This window comes from Chiloscyllium plagiosum, unplaced genomic scaffold (genome assembly GCF_037043375.1).
Source record: "Chiloscyllium plagiosum isolate Xiang-an unplaced genomic scaffold, Cpla_swu_hap1 HiC_scaffold_21, whole genome shotgun sequence".
Lineage (NCBI taxonomy): Eukaryota > Metazoa > Chordata > Chondrichthyes > Orectolobiformes > Hemiscylliidae > Chiloscyllium > Chiloscyllium plagiosum.
The window spans coordinates 17,885,237-17,906,065 of record NW_028270159.1 but is presented as its reverse complement, the minus strand read 5'-3'; the positions used below and the strand labels follow the sequence as shown (position 1 = coordinate 17,906,065).

The following is a 20,829-nucleotide window of genomic DNA, read 5'->3' as shown; positions in this document are numbered from 1 at the left end:
AGAAATATTTGGCTAATGTTCATTGGAGTCGCACAGAATAAGAAGTGATCTTATTGAAATATATAGGGTTGTTTGACAGGATAGAAGCTTAGAAAACATTTTGTCTGGTGACGGAATCTAGAATCAAGCAGTGCAGTTTCAAAATAAGTGCTTTCCAATTTAGGACCAAGATGAGGAGGAATTTATTCTGTCAGAGAGTCAATAATCTTTGGAATTCCCTTCCAAGAGAGGCTGAATCAAGAAGATAATAAAGGCTGAGCTAGACAGATTTTTGATGTGCAAGGGAGTCAAGAGACATGGGGGCAGGTAGGAAAGATAATTAACATCACAATCAGATTTACCATGATATTATTGTCATAGAATCAAAGGTCATAGAGCATGGAAACAGACCCTTTAGTTCAACCAATGCATGCCGACCAAAGTTTTTCTGTGTAAAAACTTTGGCCTTCATGTCTTTCTTAAATCTTTCTCCTCTCACCATAAAAGTACGCCCCCTTGTCTTGAAATCCCCAACTGTAGGTAAAAGAAACCTGCCATTCACCTTATCTATACCCCTCATGATTTTATAAGCCTCTATAAGGTCATCCTTCAACCATTTACATTCCAGTGAAAAAAGTCTCAGCTCTTCCTTATAACTCAACGCTTCACTCCTGGCAATTCCTGGTAAATCTTTTATGAACCCTCTCTGGCTGACCAATATCCTTCCGACAATAGGGCGACCAGAACTGGACACAGTACTTCAGAAGAGGCCTCACCAACGTCCTGTACAACCTCAACATGATGTCCCTACTCCTCTACTCAAAGGTCTGAGTGATGAAGACAAGTGTGCTAAATGCCTCCTTAACTACCCTGTCTACATATGTTGCAATATTCAAATTATGTACATGAACCCCTAGGACTCTCTGTTCTACAACAGTAACCAAGGCCTTACCTTTAATTGAATAAGGTAAAAACAATAACTGCAGATGCTGGAAACCAGACCCTGGACCAGAATAAGTTTTACCAAAATACAGTACCTCACATTTATCCAAATTAAACTCCATCTGCCATTCCTCAGTCCATTGACCCGATTGATCATGATCTCTTTGTAATCTCAGATATCCTTCTTCACTGTCCAATTTTGATGTCATTCTCAAACTTACTAACCAGGCTGTCTTTATTCTCAGTTAAATCGTTTATATAAATGACAAACAAAAGTTGAATAGTAGAGCAGGCCTGAAGGGCTGAATAGCCTACTGCTACTCCAGTTTGGATGTTCCTAAAGGATCAAAAGAACAACCTGTAGTTTTAAAAATGGAATTCTGTGAAATGTGTTAGGATACATTAAAGTTATTTATATCTAGGAATGCATAAAACTGGAGCAGTGATATGATTACTGACTGAGGCATTGGTCAAAATTAGGGTGATGCATTAGTGCAATCTGCTGGAGCTTCCGTGACCTATCCCAACTTAAGAAGCAATGTATATTTCTGCTGGTGATTGTATTATAAATTAATGACACCCATTGTGATATCAAGGAGAGGTGGCTTGCAGAGGCCAGATGATTAATATGGGAAAGGGTTACAAATACCTATTATGTTTGGATAGGTTTGTAGGTCATTTTCACTTTCCTCATAACACTTTCCACTAATGAATATCTGTCAGAGAACACCATTTGCTTCAATGGACAAAACCCTGGAAATAGGGGTTTAGTAACAATGTAGGAGAAGTGGAGCCACATATATACTTGTTACAAGTACAGTTCTACTGCAAAACTGCAAAGTCTCCACATTCTAAAGCAGCAACATAATCATCCATAATGTTCCCTTTGCAGTACAGATAGCAGCAAGTTCTGATTTTCAGCTGACTCCCAATCAGAGGTGATGTTGCTTGCAGCAGAACCCTGGTAGCACTGTGGGAGTCGTGCAATTATGTGCCCCGTTAGCATCCCTATAGAAGGTTAGAAGTATGCATACAAATGAGCACAATTTATTCTTCGGCCCCAAAGCTATTCAGGCTTTGAAATCTTACTGTTGTGCCTCAGTGTTTCTGTAGAAAGCTTGCGAAATTCCAAACCTTTGGTACGATGAAAAGTTATACTATTTAAGAAAAGCTGCAGCCTAATTTCATAGTAATATATCTTCTGTTTTTGGTAGAACATTAATCAGAATATGGAGGTAAAAATTTGATTATCAACTGGTTGCTCATCTCCATTAATTATTGACTTAGCTATCCAAAGAGCTCCTTTAAACCCTTTGGGGAATGATAACTATTAAAACGTGTATGATTTCTAAAGCATATATTTAATGCCTGGAAAAAAGAACAATGAAAATCCTCTTACCAGAGATTTTGAATTATTCATTTCACTACATGTCTACTTGTCTAAAATAATGTCATTTTTTTGCTTTGGTACCATTTAGTACTTAAGACCTTTGATTATGGTATTGGTGCTGTGATGTGCAGGGCCCAAAGCTACATTTGCATTTTAATTATTTGCAGCAAATTTACATTGAATATCTATTTGGAGCATAAATAGGTGTGCAGAAGACCAAACAAAGCCCATGCATCATTGTTTTGAAAGTATTTGCAGCAACTTTTCTGAGGTGTAGAAATTGTCAACCCCTCAGAACATACTGTTAATCAAAAGACTGTTAGATAACTTTTGTACAGCAAATTGTAGACCTGTCTTATTTCAAACCATAACATTATTTTTGATAGCTAGCTAGCCAGTATACATTTTATATTGCTTACTGCTTGCTGGAAATAATACTTCTGTATATACAAAAATCTTATCATGCTATGAGATTCACAGACTGTCAGTTCAGCGACCTCCGTCTTGGTGGGCAGATTAATCGGTGTTGTTTGTAACACTTGGCTGTTAGAAACAATTAATACTAATTATTGCATTTTGATAAGGAGACAGCTCACCATTTCATATTGCTGAACATTGCTTTATAAATATAAACATTCCATCTGGAAAGCTTGATGAGCAGTTTTGGTGGTTTTCAACTTGATTGTAATTGACAGCTAAATTTGATTGTGAGGTAGCTTTGTCCCTGACCTCTACTCAAAATAAAGAAGTTGTATTATGAAGTACTATGTCTTGGTTTCTTTGTTGGCAACGAAATGAACAGGGACTAGAGAGAACACCCAGTAAATAAGTTCACCTAAAAGCTTTTTTCAAAAAATTGCAGTAAAAGTTGAGAATTATCTAAGTCAAGAGATATTTATTAATTTTGCAACAGAATTCCAAAAAAGAGTCATTGGACTTAAAAAGTTAACTGTGTCTCTCTACACAAATGCTTCTAGCCTTGCGGAGTTTCTTCAGCACTTTTTATTTTAATTCTATATCGTCTCAATGAAGTAATGAATTTTTACATCCTCAATCACTTAGTCTCCTCATTTCCGCAGTAAAATCATCACATTCTTCCATCCTTACCGTTCTTCCAGTGTAGCTCACCAATATAGCCTTTAGCAAATCTATTGAACAACTAGTTCAGCAAATGTGTCTGATTTACATCAAGCCTAGTAGAACATTAGAAACAAAAGCATAAACTGCCAGAAAAGCTCAGCAGGTCTGTCAGCATCTGTGGAGAGAAATCAAAATTAACGTTTCAGGTGGGCTGATCCTTCTCCAGAACACAGTGGGGCGGCACGTTGGCTCAGTGGTTAGCACTGCTACCTCACTGCGCCAGGGACCAGCATTCAATTCCAGCCTCGGTGACTGTGTGGAGTTTGCACATTCTCCCCGTGTCTGCATAGGTTTCCTCCAGATGCTCCGGTTTCCTCCTACAATCTAAGGATGTGCAGGTTAGGTGCATTGGTCATGCTAAATTGCCCATAGTGTGCAGAGATATGTAGGTTATGTGCATTAATCAGGAGTAAAGGTAAAGTGACAGGGTAAGGGAATGGGTTTGGGTGGGATACTCTCTGGAGGGTCAGTGTGGATGTTGGGCCAAAGGCCTGTTTCCACACTGTAGGGATTCTATGATTTCTCTGTTCTACCAAATCTACCCATACCTTCTCTTATCCACCCCTGCCATTCTTACCCCCAACAGGTACAAGGAGCTCATTCTTTGCCATTACGTTTGAGACCATCCATTCCACCATCCCTCCTTCTTCCTTATGCTTCTTCTTGTCTAGCAAACTAAACTGAACCTGTGGTATTTCTCTCTTGGTCTGATCTCCCATTATTTTCTAGTTTCTCTCTTTTCTCTAATTCTGTGACCTTATACAAACATATGAACAAGGAACAGAAATATGCCACTCAGTCCTTTGCATCTGCTCTGCCATTCAGCATGGCTGACCTGATTCTAACCTCAAATCTAAATTGTTGCATATTCTGATAGTTTTCCAATTCCTTAATAATCATACCCAAGGTAAAACATTTCAAGATTCTGCATCCACTGCCTTGGAAAGTCTTTAGAATGTTTTGGAAAGTCAAGGACTGATTAGGGATAGTCAACACAGCTTTGTGTGTGGGAAATCATGTCTCACAAAATTGATTGGTGGACCTGATCTACAAGAACTTCAGTAAGGCATTTGACAAGCTTCCTCATGGGAGACTGGTTAGCAAGGTTAGATCTCGTGGAATACAGGGAGAACTAGCCATTTGGATACAGAATTGGCTCAAAGATAGAAGACAGAGTTTGGTGGTGGAGGGTTGCTTTTCAGACTGGCGGCCTGTGACCAGTGGAGTGCCACAAGGGTTGGTGCTGGGTCCACTACTTTTCATCATTTATATAAATGATTTGGATGTGTGCATCAGAGGTATAGTTAGTAAGTTTGCAGATGACACCAAAATTGGAGGTGTTGTGGACAGTGAAGAAGGTTATCTCAGATTACTACGGGATCGTGATCAGATGAGCCAATGGGCTGAGAAGTGGCAGATGGAGTTTAATTTAGATAAATGTGAGGTGCTGCACTTTGGGAAAGCAAATCTTAGCAGGACTTATACACTTAATGGTAAGGTCCTCGGGAGTGTTGCTGAACAAAGAGACCTTGGAGTACAGTTTCATTGTTCCTTGAAAGTGGAGCCACAGATAGATAGATAGTGAAGTAGGCATTTGGTATGCTTTCCTTTATTGCTCAGAGTATTGAGCACAGGATTTGGGAGATCATGTTGCAGCTGTACAGGACATTGGTTAGGCCATTGTTGGAATATTGCGGGTAATTCTGGTCTCCTTCCTATCGGAAAAATGTTGTGTAACTTGAAAGGGTTCAGAAAAGGTTTACAAGGATGTTGCCAGGGTTGGAGGATTTGAACTGTAGGGAGAGGTTGAATAGGCTAGGGCTGTTTTCCCTGGAGCGTCGGAGACTGAGGGGTGACCTTATAGAGTTCCAAAAAAATCATGAGGCTTTTCCCTGGGGTGGGGGAGTCCAGAACTAGAGTGCATAGGTTTAGGGTGAAAGGGGAAAGATGTAAAAGAGACCTAAGGGGCAATGTTTTCACGCAGAGGAATGTGTATGGAATGAGCTGGCAGAGAAAGTGGTGGAGGCTAGTACAATTGCAACATTTAAAAGGCATCTGGATGGGTATATGAATAGGAAGGGTTTGAAGGGATATGGGCCGGGTGCTGGCAGGTGGGCCTAGATTGGGTTGGGATATCTGGTCGGTATCCCTGATGAGGGCAGAGCGGTGGTCGTGATCTATATGGACTGCCATAAGGTTCCCCATGGGAGACTGGTTTAACAAGGTTAGATCTCATGAATACAGGGAGAACTAGTCATTTGGATACAGAACTGGCTCCAAGGTGGTGGAGGGTTGCTTTTCAGACTGGAGGCCTGTGACCAGTGGAGTGCCACAAGGATTGGTGCTGTGTCTACTATTTTTTTGTCATTTATATAAATGATTTGGATGTGAACATAGGAGGTATAGTTAGTACATTTGCAGATGACACCAAAATTGGAGGTGTAGTGGACAGTGAAGAAGGTTACCTCAGATTACAACGGGATCTTGATCAGATGGGCCAATGGACTGAGGAATGGCAGATGGAGTTTAGTTTGATAAATATGAGGTGCTGCATTTTGGGAAAGCAAATCTTAGCAGGTCTTATAAGGTCCTCGGGAGTGTTGCTGAACAAAGAGACCTTGGAGCGCAGGTTCATAGCTCCTTGAAAGTAGAGTCACAGGTAGATAGGATATGCTTTTCTTTATTGATTAGAGTATTGAGTATAGGAGTTGGGAAGTCATGTTGCAGCTGTACAGGCTGTTGGTTCAGCCACTGTTGGAATATTGTGTGCAATTCTGGTCTCCTTCCTATCGGAAGGATATTGTGAAGCCTGAAAGAGTTCAGAAAAGATTTACAAGAATGTTGCCAGGATTGGAGGATTTGAGCTATAGGAAGAGGTTGAATAAGCTAGGGCTGTTTTCCCTGGAGCTTCGGAGGCTGAGGGATGACCTTATAGAGGTTTATAAAACCATGAGGGATATGGATAGGATAAATAGACAAAGTCTTTTTCCTGGGGTGGGGGAGTCCAGAACTAGAGGGCATAGGTTTAGGGCGAGAGGGGAAAGAGGGACCTCAGGGGAAACCTTTCCACGCAGAGTATGGAATGAGCTGCCAGAGGAAGTGGTGTAGGCTGGTATAATTGCAACATTTAAAAGGCATATGATGGGTATATGAATAGGAAAGGTGTACAGGGATTTGGACCACGCGTGTATGGAATGAGCTGCCACAGGAAGTGGTGTAGGCTGGTATATTTGCAACATTTAAAAGGCATATGATGGGTATATGAATAGGAAAGGTGTATAGGGATATGGACCAAGTGCTGGCAAATGGGACTAGGTTAGGTTGGGATATCTGATCGGCAAGGATGAATTGGACTAAAGGGTCTGTTTCCATGCTGTACATCTCTATGGCTCTATGACTCTAAGTCGTGAATGGTGCTAACATTTTGCAATCATTGGCGAACAATCCCCATTCCTTATGATGGAGGGAAGGTCATTGATGTAGCAGCCAAAGACAGTTTGACCCAGGACACTACTCTGAGGAACACTTGCAAAGATATTCTGGAGCTGAGATGACTGACTTCCAAAAACCACAACCATCTTCCCATGTGCCAGGTATGACTCCAACCAGTGAAGAATTTGCTCCCTGATAGCTACTGATTTTAGTTTTGTAGGGTCCTTGATGTCACATTCGTTTGAGTGTGACTTTGATGTTCGGGGCTGTCACTTTCACCTCACCTCTGGAATTTAGCTCGAACAAAAGAGTTTTCAAACAAAATGTTTGAACCAAGGCTCCAATGAGGTTAGGAGCTGAGTGGGCCAGGCAGAACCCAAACGAGGCATCGATGAGCAGGTGCTGCTTGATAGCACTGTTGTTGACAACTTCCATCACTTTACTGATAATCGAGAGTAGACTAATAGGATGGTAATTGGCTGGGTTGGATTGCCCTGCATTTTGGGCGCAGGACATAGCTGGACAATTTTCCACAAGTTTGGGTGAATGCCAGTATTATAACTGACTGAGGCTGCAGCAAGTATTCCTAGTACTAAATCCCCTGTACTAATACCAGAATGTTGTTAAAGCCAATAGTCATTGCAGTATCCAGTACTTCCATCTGTTTATTGGTATCATGAGGAGCGAATTGAATTGTCTGAAGACTGGTATCTGTGATGCAGGTGACCACCGGACGATTGATACCCACGTGGCACTTCTGACTGAAAATCATTGCTGTGCACGGAAGAATATTCTGACGAATTGGGTGTCTGAGGACCCATCGGGCTTGTTGGGATGGCGGTAATTAATTATGGAGCACATTCCCTTGGATTTTTCACAAATATGATGCACCACACAACATCCCTTTTTTATAAGATATGGCAGCCCTTTATGAGTTATTTGGACACAGATCTGTCTGCTATCTTAACTAGGGCGTTTGTTTAACCAGGATGGTTAGGTTTGCTGAGCTCTGGGCCCTGGAGGGTGGACTCCTGAGTTAATACGGGTATATATACAATGCTCCCGTTTTTTGTTTGGGAGCTTTGTGCTGAGCATTGATATTTTGTGTTCTTGTGCGTTCTTTTTTTTTGTTTTCTTAGTCACTTACTTACTTATTGGCATTATTTTGCACAGTGTTTGGTTTTGTTTTGTATTATAGGGTAGGTTAGTAGACGGTAGTTGTATTGCAATTTGTGTTTTTTTATTATACTGGTATTTGTTATATTTTGAATAATTTTATATCTTTGTAAAGTCAAAAGAAGTTATTTTTGCTAATAAATATATTTTTTTAAAAAACCAATAATTGATTCATGTCTGCCTGCATTTGCAATGAAGTATCAACCATGCATTATATGCAGAGAAGCACTTCTTTTCGGTTCCTCTCCTAGCACATGCAAAGTGAGGGCAAATCCTGCCTGGCAGCGCTGGTATGTTTCTGTGCTTTAAAAAAGCACTGGTGCAGGAATCCTAGGACGTCCCAGCAGAAGGAAGTACTTCCTTCTCAGAACACGGATTTATGAAGGGGAAATCATGCTTGACTAATCTTCTGAAATTTTTTGAGGATGTAACTCTGAAGATGGACAAGGGAGATCCAGTGGTTGTAGTGTACCTGGACTTTCAGAAAGCTTTTGATAAAGTCCCACATAGGAGGTCAGTGAGCAAAATTAGGGCGCATGGTAATGGGGGCAAAGTACTGTCTTGGATTGAAAATTGGTTGGCTGACAGGAAACAAAGAGTAGTGATAAACGGCTCCCTTTCCCTGCCATATCTTATAAAAAAGGGATGTTGTGGGGTACCACAGGGATCAGTGCTTGGACCGCAGCTTTTTACAATATATATTAATGATATAGAAGATGGTATTAATAGTAACATTAGCAAATTTGCTGCCGATACAAAGCTGGGTAGCAGGGTGAAATGTGAGGAGGATGTTAGGAGATTACAGGGTGACCTGGACAGGTTAGGTGAGTGGACAGATGCAGTTTAATGTGGATAAATGTATGGTTATCCACTTTGGTGGCAAGAACAGGAAGGCAGATTAGTACCTAAACGGAGTCAAGTTAGGTAAAGGGGCAGTACAAAGAGATCTGGGTGTTCTTGTACACCAGTCAATGAAGGCAAGCATGCAGTTACAGCAGGTAGTGTATAAAGCTAATAGCATGCTGGCCTTCATAACAAGAGGGATTGAGTATAGATGCAAAGAGGTTCTTCTGCAGCTGTACAGGGCCCTGGTGAGACCGCACCTGGAATATTGTGTGCAGTTCTGGTCTCCGAATTTGAGGAAAGACATTCTGGCTATTGAGGGAGTGCAGCGTAGGTTCACGAGGTCAATTCCTGGAATGGCGGGACTATCTTATGTTGAAAGATTGGCGCGACTGGCTTGTATACCCTTGAGTTTAGAAGACTGAGAGGGGATCTGATTGAGACATATAAGATTATTAAAGAATTGGACACTCTGGAGGTAGGAAACATGTTTCCGCTGATGGGTGAGTCCCAAACCAGAGGACACAGCTTAAAAATAAGGGGTAGGCCATTTAGGACAGAGATGAGGAGAAACTTTTTCACCCAGAGAGTGGTGGGTGTGTGGAATGCTCTGCCCCAGAGGGCAGTGGAGGCCGAGTCTCTGCATTCATTTAAGAAAGAGTTGGATAAAGCTCTCAAGGATAGTGGAATCAAGGGTTATGGAGATAAGGCAGGAACAGGATACTGATTGAGGATGATTAGCCATGATCATAATGAATGGTGGTGCAGGCTCGAAGGGCAGAATGGCCTACTCCTGCACCTATTGTCTATTGACAGAGTGAGAATTGCATGAGTGGGATGCATAGAGGTGAGTTGCAAAGGTAATGGTGTGAGTTGCAGAGAATATTGTAAGAAAACTCAATAGGGGTCACAGAGAAAAATCTTCCGTGAAACTTATCAAAATTGATACTTTGCTGATTTCTTGAAAATTCAGTTCATTGTTTTAAGTAGCTAATGATAGGCACTTTCATCAAAGGTTAAATGCCAATCCTTCAAATGCCAAATATTGGGCTGCTAAGTGGCAAGTAACATTTGCGCCTCACGAATCCCAGGAATTGACTAACTCTAATAAGACAGAATCTATCTCCCCATGACATTCAATGTCATTACCATGGTTGAATTCCTCACCATCAGCATCCTGGGAGGAGAACCATTGACCAGAAACTAAGCTGGATCAGCAACATAGATACGGCAGCATGACTATAAATAGCAGGTCGGAGGCTAGGAATTCTGTGGTGAACAACCCACCTCCTAAGCCTTATTGCCTGTCAACAAGGCAAAAGTCAGGAGTATGATGTCTATTTGCTTGAATGAGTGCAGCACCAACATCAGCCAAGAAGCTCAACATCATTCTCATCTAACACTGGGTCAAAATCCTGGGACAGCCTTTCAAACAGCACTGTGGGTCATGCTTGCAGTTACATCACGTAGACTGCAGCATTTCAAGATGTCAGCTCACCACAACTTTCTCAAGGACAAGTATGGATGAACAATAAATGGGCCTAACCATGCATTGTGTAAATGACTGAAAAAAAAGCAAGTCTTTCTAAAGTCTAAACATCTTTATTTTGTGCATGCCAGTAAAATATGCCAGCATTGGTCTTCTTAACAAAACTTGTTCTTACATTATAAACAATAAGACAGCATGTATATTGCAGTAGATTGAATCAAATTTAATTGCTTTCTGTAGCAGACACATTGTATAAGCCTACTATTAAAGCTGTAAGTCGAGTGATTTCAGGAAATCCACTACACACCTGAATTCTAAGCAGCCATATAATGGGGCAAATCTGCACTTCTAAACAGTTAACATAATGATACATTACTTTGTATATAGATCTACAATTCCTGCAAAGTATTGTGGGATCAGTACGAATAAATTGTTCAGCTTAACTGCATGATGTTCGATACAATGATTATTAAGTTTTAAAATGATTGGAGAATATTAATAAGCCATGTGGAAACAAAGCAAGATATTCTTTCTCCATTGTTTGTTGCATGCCTTGAAACAAACTAAAAAATTATTCACAGACTAGACTGCCTGAATTGGTGCTCAGGCTGATACAAGTGGAAAGTATTTTTGCTAACCTCATGTCCTTTCAGACTTACCCGAAGACCGTTAGATTGTTCTCGAATATTTAAGTAATTCAGCTTCTACTAATCAGTTAAAATAGCCAAGCTGTGATATGAAACATTGGCCTGCAGGTTAGAACTCCAATTGCTTCACATCTTACGTAGTACCATAACTAGCACCAACATCTTACTTGCTAACTGTGAGAGGTAATTTCGGTTTAAACTTTAAGATGTGCCTGGACCACAGACTGATCTATAATAAAAGACAAAACTTTTGTTTCTTTTCTAACAACCATTTTATATACTCAAAAGTAGAGTAGTTTAAATTGTGCAGAATGCTGACAATTTGTGAGCGATAGTAAAAACAAGCAGGCTCTTGATTAATGAAGCCATTCACACAGCAGGGAAGGATGAGTCCTTGACTGATAAGACTCCAGGATGGGGGAACGACTTGAGACATCTGTTTCAGATTAAAGCCTTTGACTGATAAGACTACAGGGTGAGAAAAACAACAAACTTTGGAGACTCTGGAGCCTTTTGTTGCAGACTTTGTGATAAAAATAATGATGTTTTTAAGAATGTGAACCTTATGGCTTGTTGGAGCCAAGGAGAGGAGGGACTTGTGCTATATATATTGGAGACTTTGTAAGCCTCAGCGCGCCTTTTCTTTAAGGGTGCCCGACTCTGCAGACTTGACTTGTTAATAAAACTTTGTTTTCCTGAATTTGTCTAGAGCGATTATTGAGAAGCGATTTTCGTTTCTAACAACTTGGGGGCTCGTCCGGGATCAACACTCCGGCCGCAAGGGGAGTTGAGGAAGGATATCGGAGAAGGTGCACCCTGCTGAGTTCAGCAGTCCCTGATTCTTTGCTTGTCGCCCCGCGCGGCTTGAGCGAGTGATATCCGGGAGGCTCAGGAAAACAAAGGAGGGGTGTACCCGAGGCAGTGGGGACGGTTAACGATCGAGTAATTTCGGTGCACCGAACCCAGGTAAGAAAAAACTTGCGGGGGCCGTGTTTCCGGAGGACTGGGTACCTACGGGGTGCCTGTGGATTTTTTTCTACAGAGACGTGGGACTCAGGAATCTAGAGACCGGGGCTCGCCTGTGAGGGATTTTGCAGAGACCGTGTTTGAGGAGGAACATGTATCTACGGGGTGCCTGTGATTTGTGTCACAGAGACGTAGGACACAGGAATCCAAAGACCGGGGGTGCCTGCAAAGGAACCTGGGCGATCACGGGACTGAAGGTCCGGGAATTGGCTACATTGTGATAGATTATCACGGGAAAAATACGAAGTCCTCGGAAATGGGAAATAAGGGATCTAAGGTGATTAAGGGAAAGGTAGGCTTAAACAGGGACAATGACACATACCCCGGGGTACCTGACGATAGTCCGTTAGGGAAAATGCTAAATAATTGGGATCAGGGTGGAAGAAAGGGAAAATCTAAAAGGAAGATGGTAAAATACTGTCAAAAGTGGTCCCAGAAACCTATTCAGGGCGACTCAGTGTGGTGGCCTAGATTCGGTACTGACGAAGACTGGGTCCGGCAAGCCCTCATTTTATATGTCAATTCAAAACCTGATGTTAATCTGGAAGAAAGTGATTATGCCCTTTGTTGGCTGCCGGTTACGATATCTTGCCAAATGCAGGTAACTAATAAAGACTCGAAAGGGCAGAAAGAATGGGACCCTTTAGATCACTTACCGCCGCCCTACGTGACCCCGTCTGCCCCACAAAATGTTCCTTCGGGTGACGACGATTCAGGGGAAGGGGAAGAAAATGGGGAGGAATCACAAACTACCTCAGGGGTACAGACCAGATCTCAAGCTGAAAAGGGTCACAGACAAAACCCTGTCTCGATTGCAAGAATGAATCCACTCCGGGAAGTGCCCATGGGGGGCGAGGAAGGAAGGACGGGATATGTGAACGTTCCCTTGACGAGTACTGAAGTACGGAATTTCAGGAGGGAGATGAAGGGTCTACTAGAGGACCCCATGGGACTTGCTGAACAATTGGATCAGTTCCTGGGTCCGAATACTTACACGTGGGAAGAGATGTGTTCCATCATGAAAACATTGTTCTCTAGCCAGGAGCGTCAGATGTTACGACAAGCTGCGCTCTTGGTCTGGGAGAGAGAGGGGGGAGAAGGAGGGGAGCAGAAGTTTCCCCTCACCGACCCCGAGTGGGATAAGAACACGGAGGGAGGACGGCGCAACATGAGAGACATGCGGGAATATTGGATAAAAGGAATAAGACACGCAGCCCCGAAGGGGCACAATTTTACCAAGGCCTTTGGTAATCATCAAAACCCGGAGGAAACCCCTACGGATTTCCTAGACAGGATTAGGAAGAATTTGCAGCAGTTTGCTGGGGTGGACCCTGAGACGGACATGGGGCAACAACTCATACGGGTAGAGTTTGTATCAAAAGCCTGGCCGGACATACGAAAGAAGTTAGAGAAAATGGATGATTGGGATAGTAAATCTTTAAGTGAATTAAAGGTGGCGCAAAAGGTGTTTGTGAGAAGGGACGATGAGAAGCAAAAGAAGGCGACAAAGATAATGATGCAAATGGTGCAACAAATGACAGCTGGAAGAAGGGAAAAGGGAGAGCCGTGGCAGAAACAGGAAAGGGGAGAGTCGTGGCAAGAGCAGAGGAAAAGAGAACCATGGCCGGAACAAAGGAAGAGTGGAGGAACGCGAGACCGCGACAGGGAAACGAAGAGGACACTCAGATGTTACTATTGTAATGAAGAGGGACATTTTAAACGGGAGTGCTCCCGCTACAAGCGGGAGGTGAGGTCGTACGCCCTGATGGAGGAAGATTAGGGAGGTCGGGGGTTCCTACCCTTGGGGCAAAAGGACTATCGACAGGAACCCCTGGTAAACTTGAAAGTAGGGCCCCAAGGATCGGAGATCACATTTATGGTGGACTCGGGAGCCGAAAGATCAAGTATAATCCAAATACCCCCTGGCACCCGAGCAGGAGGAAAAGTTATGGGGGTATCTGGAATTGGAGGACATAAATTACAAGTCCCAGTGGTGGAGGACGTGAAAATTGGATATGAAAACAGAACTACTAAACGAGACCTCCTTCTACTGCCATCGGCGGGGTTTAATTTGTTAGGAAGAGACTTGCAGGTCAAACTAGGGATCGGAACGGTACCGAGTAACGGGGAAATGGTGGTAAGGTTGTTCGCCCTCACCGAAGAAGATGATCAACAAATAGACCCGGAAGTTTGGTACCGAGAGGGGAACAGAGGGGGTCTAAACATCAAACCTCTCCAAATCACCATGTTACCAGGAAGAGGCCCGGTAAGAAGGAAACAATACCCGATTGCTATGGAAGGACGGGAGGGGTTACAACCTGTGATAGAAAGATTAATCACAGATGGACTACTGGAGGAATGCATGTCCCCTTTCAATACTCCAATACTCCCTGTGAGGAAGCCGGACGGGACATATAGGCTGGTGCAAGACCTGCGGGGGTTGAATGAAGTAGTCCAGGCTAGATACCCGGTGGTACCTAATCCCTACACGTTAATGAGTAAAATTCCCCCCGAACATGAATGGTTCAGCGTAATAGATCTGAAGGATGCTTTCTGGAGTTGCCCCCTTGACGAAGAAAGTCGGAACCTTTTTGCCTTTGAATGGGAGAATCCCTTCACAGGACGAAAGCGACAGTTAAGATGGACGGTCTTGCCGCAGAGATTCACGGAGTCACCCAATTTGTTTGGACAAATACTGGAGCAGATCTTAGGAGGATTTCAGTGTAACGCGGAGAATCAATTGCTCCAATATGTCGATGATCTCTTACTCTCAGGACCAAGAGAAGAGGAGGTACGAGCAGACACCGTTGCCCTGTTGAACTTCCTGGGGAAACAGGGTCTACGCGTCTCCAGGACAAAACTCCAGTTTGTGGAGCGAGAAGTAAGATATCTGGGCCATCAAGTCAGTAAGGGGCACCGCCGTATCACGCCAGAACGAATATCAGGAATTACGGGTATGCCAATACCCAGGACGAAGAAGGAAGTCAGACAATTCCTGGGACTAGTAGGGTATTGCCGGATATGGATTGAAAGTTACACCACTTTAGTAAAATTTTTGTATGACAAACTGGGACAAGCAGGACAAAAGGTGGACTGGTCAGATGAGGAGGAGCAGCGATTTAATATTATTAAAAATAAACTGATTCGAGCTCCGGTATTGGCTTTACCCACCCTGAAGGAACCGTTCCAGTTACATGTTAATAGCGCCGGCGGAATTGCCCAGGGTGTGCTTACTCAGCTGCGGGCAGGGAAACGTCAGCCGGTTGCATTTTTGTCAAAAATGTTAGACCCTGTGTCATGTGGATGGCCGACCTGTATACAGGCAGTGGCAGCTACGGCAATGTTAGTAGAAGAGGCCCGAAAACTTACCTTTGGAGGAAGGATCACAGTATACTCCCCACATTCGGTTAGTGCCATACTGGCTCAAAAGGCTCACCGCTGGTTAACAGACTCTCGCATCCTAAAGTATGAGACGATATTGATGACCGGGAACGATCTCAATTTTGCAAAAGATCTCAGTTGCAACCCAGCCCAGTTTCTGTACGGACGTCCTGCAGACGGGGAACAGGAGCATGATTGTGTGGAATTTGTGGACTTGCAGACCAAAAGCCGAGAGGACCTGCAAGAAGCCCCGCTGGGTGAGGGACAGGAACTGTATATCGACGGGTCCTCCCGGTGCATCAGTGGAGTACGATACAGTGGCTATGCTGTTATAGATGGTGCAACGAAACGGACGATTGAGTCTGGACGACTGCCCGGGAAGTGGTCAGCCCAATCCTGTGAGTTGTACGCCCTCCAGAGGGCCCTGAAGTTGTTGGAAGGGAAAGTGGGGACCATATATACTGACTCAAAGTATGCATACGGAGTCGTTCATACTTTCGGGAAAATCTGGAAAGAGCGAGGATTGATAACTTCCCGGGGAAAAGAATTAGCTCACGAACAAATGATCAGCCTAACGTTGGAAGCCCTGGCGTTACCTACGGAACTTGCAGTAGTCCATGTACCCGGTCACCAGAAGGGGTCGACACCGGAAGCGGTGGGAAACCGGCTGGCAGACGAGGAAGCCAAGCGGGCAGCGGTCGAAAAATCCGTCCAATTGTTAACGTTAATACCGTTGAGGGAAGGGCTCGCTAAACAACCCGTCTTCACCCAGGGGGAGATTGATAAAATGGATCAATTGGGTGCCCGGCTAGATACTAACGGGAAGTGGACGGTTCCTGATGGGAGACAAGTACTGAACAAACAGATCACCCGGGGTATTCTGCGCCGATTACACCATCAGACCCACTGGGGGGTGCAAGCCATGTGTGACACAATCCTGAGAGACTATGTATGCAGGGGGATATACACATTAGCCCAACAAGAGGTAGTCGGATGCCCCACTTGCCGGCGTATTAATCAGAAAGCCATACGTTCTATGCCAGCTGGTGGTCAGCCCCTAGCGATTAGGCCATTTCAGAGGATCCAAGTCGACTTTACAGAATTACCCCCAGTACAGAGATGGAAATATCTGCTAGTAATAGTAGACCATTTCACTCACTGGGTAGAGGCTTTCCCAACTGCCAAAGACGATGCACCAACCGTGGCCCGACTGTTGTTAGAGAACATAATCCCGAGATATGGCATAATGGAATCTATTGACTCCGATTGCGGGACGCATTTTATTTCTAAGCTACACCATTTGATCTGTAGTGCCCTGGGTATCCAATGGAAATTCCACACACCCTGGCATCCTCAGAGTTCGGGTCGAGTTGAGAGAATGAATGGCACGCTCAAGACCCAATTGACTAAGCTGATGTTAGAAACTAAGTTACCCTGGCCAAAGTGCCTGCCCATTGCCCTAATGAGGATACGTACGGCACCTCGCCGAGATGTCGGGGTTTCCCCCTATGAAATGCTCTTCGGATTACCGTATTGGAGTAAGGTTGATGGATGTCCCACTCTACAAGGGGGGGATGTATTTATCCGAACCTATTTACTGGCCTTATCCCGTTCTTTTGCAGAACTCCGGAGGAAAGGTCTCCTGGCTCAGACTCCGCCGCTCGACTTCCTCCTGCATAAGGTGGAGCCCGGAGATTGGATACTTGTTAAGACCTGGAAGGCCGAAAAGCTCCAGCCGCGGTGGGAAGGACCGTTCCTGGTTCTGTTAACAACTGAGGCAGCTGTTCGGACGAAAGAAAAAGGGTGGGTCCACGCATCAAGGATAAAGGGGCCCGTTCCGCCTGAAGAAGAAAGCACCTGGACATGCGAGCAAGGGGACAAGCCGTTGTCGGTAAAACTGAAAAGACAGCAATAATGAACTCTACTTGGACTGTATTGGTGGGGATATTGATCAGTTTACTCCTGTATGTGGGGGAGGGTGAGGGGAGATGTGACAAATGTCGAACTACAGTAAGACTTGGGATTCGAATCTATTCGGGATCATTTGTGTCCCATTCCTATGTGGACGATAGGTGTTACGATGTGAGTGCACGCCACGAATGTTGGGAGGATGGGAGACCCTATTATCAGGTATATAATAAAGGATACGGTGGCAAAATCCATGGATGCCCTATAAATGACCGCTGGGTGTGTATTAGCAAAACTGGGAGGTGGGACCTATCCTCCGTGTTGCTCAGGGAGCAGGTTGACAGAGTCAAGGAGACCAAGATACAGATCCCTGATCGGGGGTTGGGGAAAGAGCAAGACCGTCAGGGAACGGTCGTGCTCCCTAAAGTGCCATCTGTATACGAAGAGGTAGAAGGACAGATTGAACTCCCTGATGTTACACAAAACCTGTTTATTGATCTCACCTCTAGAATAGCCACTGTTTTAAATGTTAGCAATTGCTGGGTCTGTGGGGGGCCGCATATGTCGGAACAATGGCCGTGGACTGGTCAAAGCTTAGACATAGGGGAATTGCTGCAAACCACTTGGACTCATGACAACGACAGAAAAAGCCAGGGGTGGAGACTGACAAACAGCCCTGAGGGCCAGTTCTGTATTGAAGGCAAGGGGACCGTGAAGGTAGGGATTAGCCCCTGTCAGAATATATTGGATGCAACCACGCGAGTATGGTGGCCTGAGAATATTGCTTGGTACATTGCAAACCGAGATCATCAAAATTGCATTCGGTTACGTTCTGATTCCTCCTCTTACGAGCTAAGTGCTGACCCTTCCGATGGCATGAAAAGAGTGTGGAGCGGTGGTTGTCAGGGGAATCAATGCTGGAATAATCCTGTCCAGACTCTGCCACGGGGTCAACAATCCGAATACTGGAATTGCAGTGGTCCTGGTCCTTATGAGGGCGTCCCTGGGGTAAAGGAGTTGTGGGATGACGTTGTGAGGCAGGGAGGGCCTGCTCCAGATGGCCTATTTTGGATATGCGGTAATCAGGCATACTCCAAACTGCCCATGGGATGGGCTGGGGTATGCTTCCTGGGTCTAATACGACCTGCGTTCTTCCTATTACCCCGGGAGGAAGGCGATGATTTGGGAGTTAAACTCTTTGACTCCCTGCGTAGGTCGCCAAGGGATATCAAAGTCGGTGATTGGGGGGATGAGTGGCCACCGGCCCGGATTATTGAATACTATGGGCCGGCTACTTGGGCACAGGACGGATCATGGGGATATCGCACTCCTATCTATATGCTAAATCGAATTATCAGGCTCCAAGCAGTCGTAGAGGTCATTACTAACCGGACTGCCCTGGCCCTAGAGCTGTTGGCTCAGCAGCAGGATCAGATGAGGGCTGCTATATATCAAAACCGACTTGCCTTGGATTATCTGTTGGCCTCGGAGGGGGGTGTGTGCGGGAAATTTAACCTGACAAACTGCTGTCTAGAAATTGACGATAATGGTAAAGCGGTTTTGAAAATTTCCGATGAAATTCGGAGATTGGCCCATGTGCCAGTACAATCTTGGCGTCCTCTTAGTGGCATCGGATGGTGGGATGGTCTCCTAGGTGGTAGCTGGTGGCGCACGGCGTTGCTGGTGGTTGGGGGAGGCATGATTCTTCTTCTCGTATTACCCTGCCTAACTCCCTGTATTCAGTTTTTAATTCAGAAAAATATTTCCCGACTCCAGGCAGTGGTGGTTCCACAACATGGGACACGGGAACTTAAAGTGATGTTGCTGCGAAAGACCAAGGATTTCCCGGGCCCTTGAGGGGAAGGGGGGCTTATCTGGGTCAGGCACATCTTAAAGAAGAAAAGGGTGGAATTGTGAGAGGTAATTTCGGTTTAAACTTTAAGATGTGCCTGGACCACAGACTGATCTATAATAAAAGACAAAACTTTTGTTTCTTTTCTAACAACCATTTTATATACTCAAAAGTAGAGTAGTTTAAATTGTGCAGAATGCTGACAATTTGTGAGCGATAGTAAAAACAAGCAGGCTCTTGATTAATGAAGCCATTCACACAGCAGGGAAGGATGAGTCCTTGACTGATAAGACTCCAGGATGGGGGAACGACTTGAGACATCTGTTTCAGATTAAAGCCTTTGACTGATAAGACTACAGGGTGAGAAAAACAACAAACTTTGGAGACTCTGGAGCCTTTTGTTGCAGACTTTGTGATAAAAATAATGATGTTTTTAAGAATGTGAACCTTATGGCTTGTTGGAGCCAAGGAGAGGAGGGACTTGTGCTATATATATTGGAGACTTTGTAAGCCTCAGCGCGCCTTTTCTTTAAGGGTGCCCGACTCTGCAGACTTGACTTGTTAATAAAACTTTGTTTTCCTGAATTTGTCTAGAGCGATTATTGAGAAGCGATTTTCGTTTCTAACACTAACCTAATTCAAGCATATTGTTGTAGCCAAATTTTTAATGCAGTTAAAAGGAAAATCTAAAAACTTTAAAAATTCTGAAAAGGTCAATGGCTAAAATTTCCACAGGAATATATTTTGTCAATCTACTGTAAACAGGCAAAAACCTCCAATAAATGGGCTGTAGATACAATTGATAAATGGGGTCCAAGACAGTTTCTTGATCCAATGTGTCATGAAAGTCAAGAGAGGCAATGCTCATTTCATTCCAGTAGTCATTAATGACCCAGACTTATGCTAAATATGAAAGTTGTAGCATCTCTGGTAATGTCCAAACAATGACAAAATGTAACATGGGTAGAATTTTCCATTTTCCGTTAGTGTTTTGCCAAGTGAGATTTATGACCGCTGTTCCACTATGACTTAGAATGGCTTTTTTCACATAATCTTCCACTCTTCACCTCACTACTTATGTAACTGGGTTATTGGGTGCGTTCTTTGAGGAATTTCATGGCTGGAGAGACAGAAATGTTTTCCACTACTGCAACTTTCTTGCATTCATGCCACTGGTAGTTTGAAGCATGCCTGTCTCCAGAACAACAGAACTCACTATAACATCAATTCATCTCAAACTACTAACATTTCCTGAACTTTGGACTTCTTACTCTCATTGCAGACACTTTGCCATCTCTCCTGCTCATGCACCACCACAAACTATTCTCCCATCATACTCATTCCCTTCTTTTTTCTATTGCATGGAAGATTGTCACGCACAATTGGATTAATGTTTCTACAGAACGCCAACTTACCTACCGGTAGCCCTGGACTGTTTGCATAACTTCCAGGACTGACCATAGCCCAGTATCCAAACTGCAGTTATATGGATCCCCTGACTGATATCAAAGAAAATGCCTGGCTGACCATGGTCAACCTCCTAAATTGAAAAGGACAGGTCCCTCTACTGACAATAGGCCCACTTCGCTCACTAAGAATTGCTTCCTTTTGACTTTCATGGCTA

General features: G+C 44.0%; 2 protein-coding genes across 2 annotated transcripts in view; one reads left to right on the top strand and one right to left on the bottom strand.

Annotated features, from left to right (window-relative positions):
* cfap77 (cilia and flagella associated protein 77) overlaps positions 1-20,829 on the bottom strand; it is a 190,035-nt gene that overhangs the window by 157,724 nt on the left and 11,482 nt on the right. The gene's annotated exons all lie outside the window — the stretch shown is intronic.
* Positions 11,414-19,437, top strand: LOC148146107 (endogenous retrovirus group 3 member 1 Env polyprotein-like). The gene is made up of 2 exons (XM_087998368.1): positions 11,414-11,513; positions 17,068-19,437. Exon 2 carries the CDS (start codon positions 17,309-17,311, stop codon positions 19,208-19,210), a length of 1,902 nt encoding a protein of 633 aa, XP_087854494.1. The 5' UTR covers positions 11,414-11,513; positions 17,068-17,308; the 3' UTR covers positions 19,211-19,437.

Coding starts and splice junctions, on each gene's coding strand:
- LOC148146107 (XM_087998368.1), top strand. CDS start 17,309: ATGCGAGCAAGGGGACAAGCCGTTGTCGGTAAAACTGAAAAGACAGCA.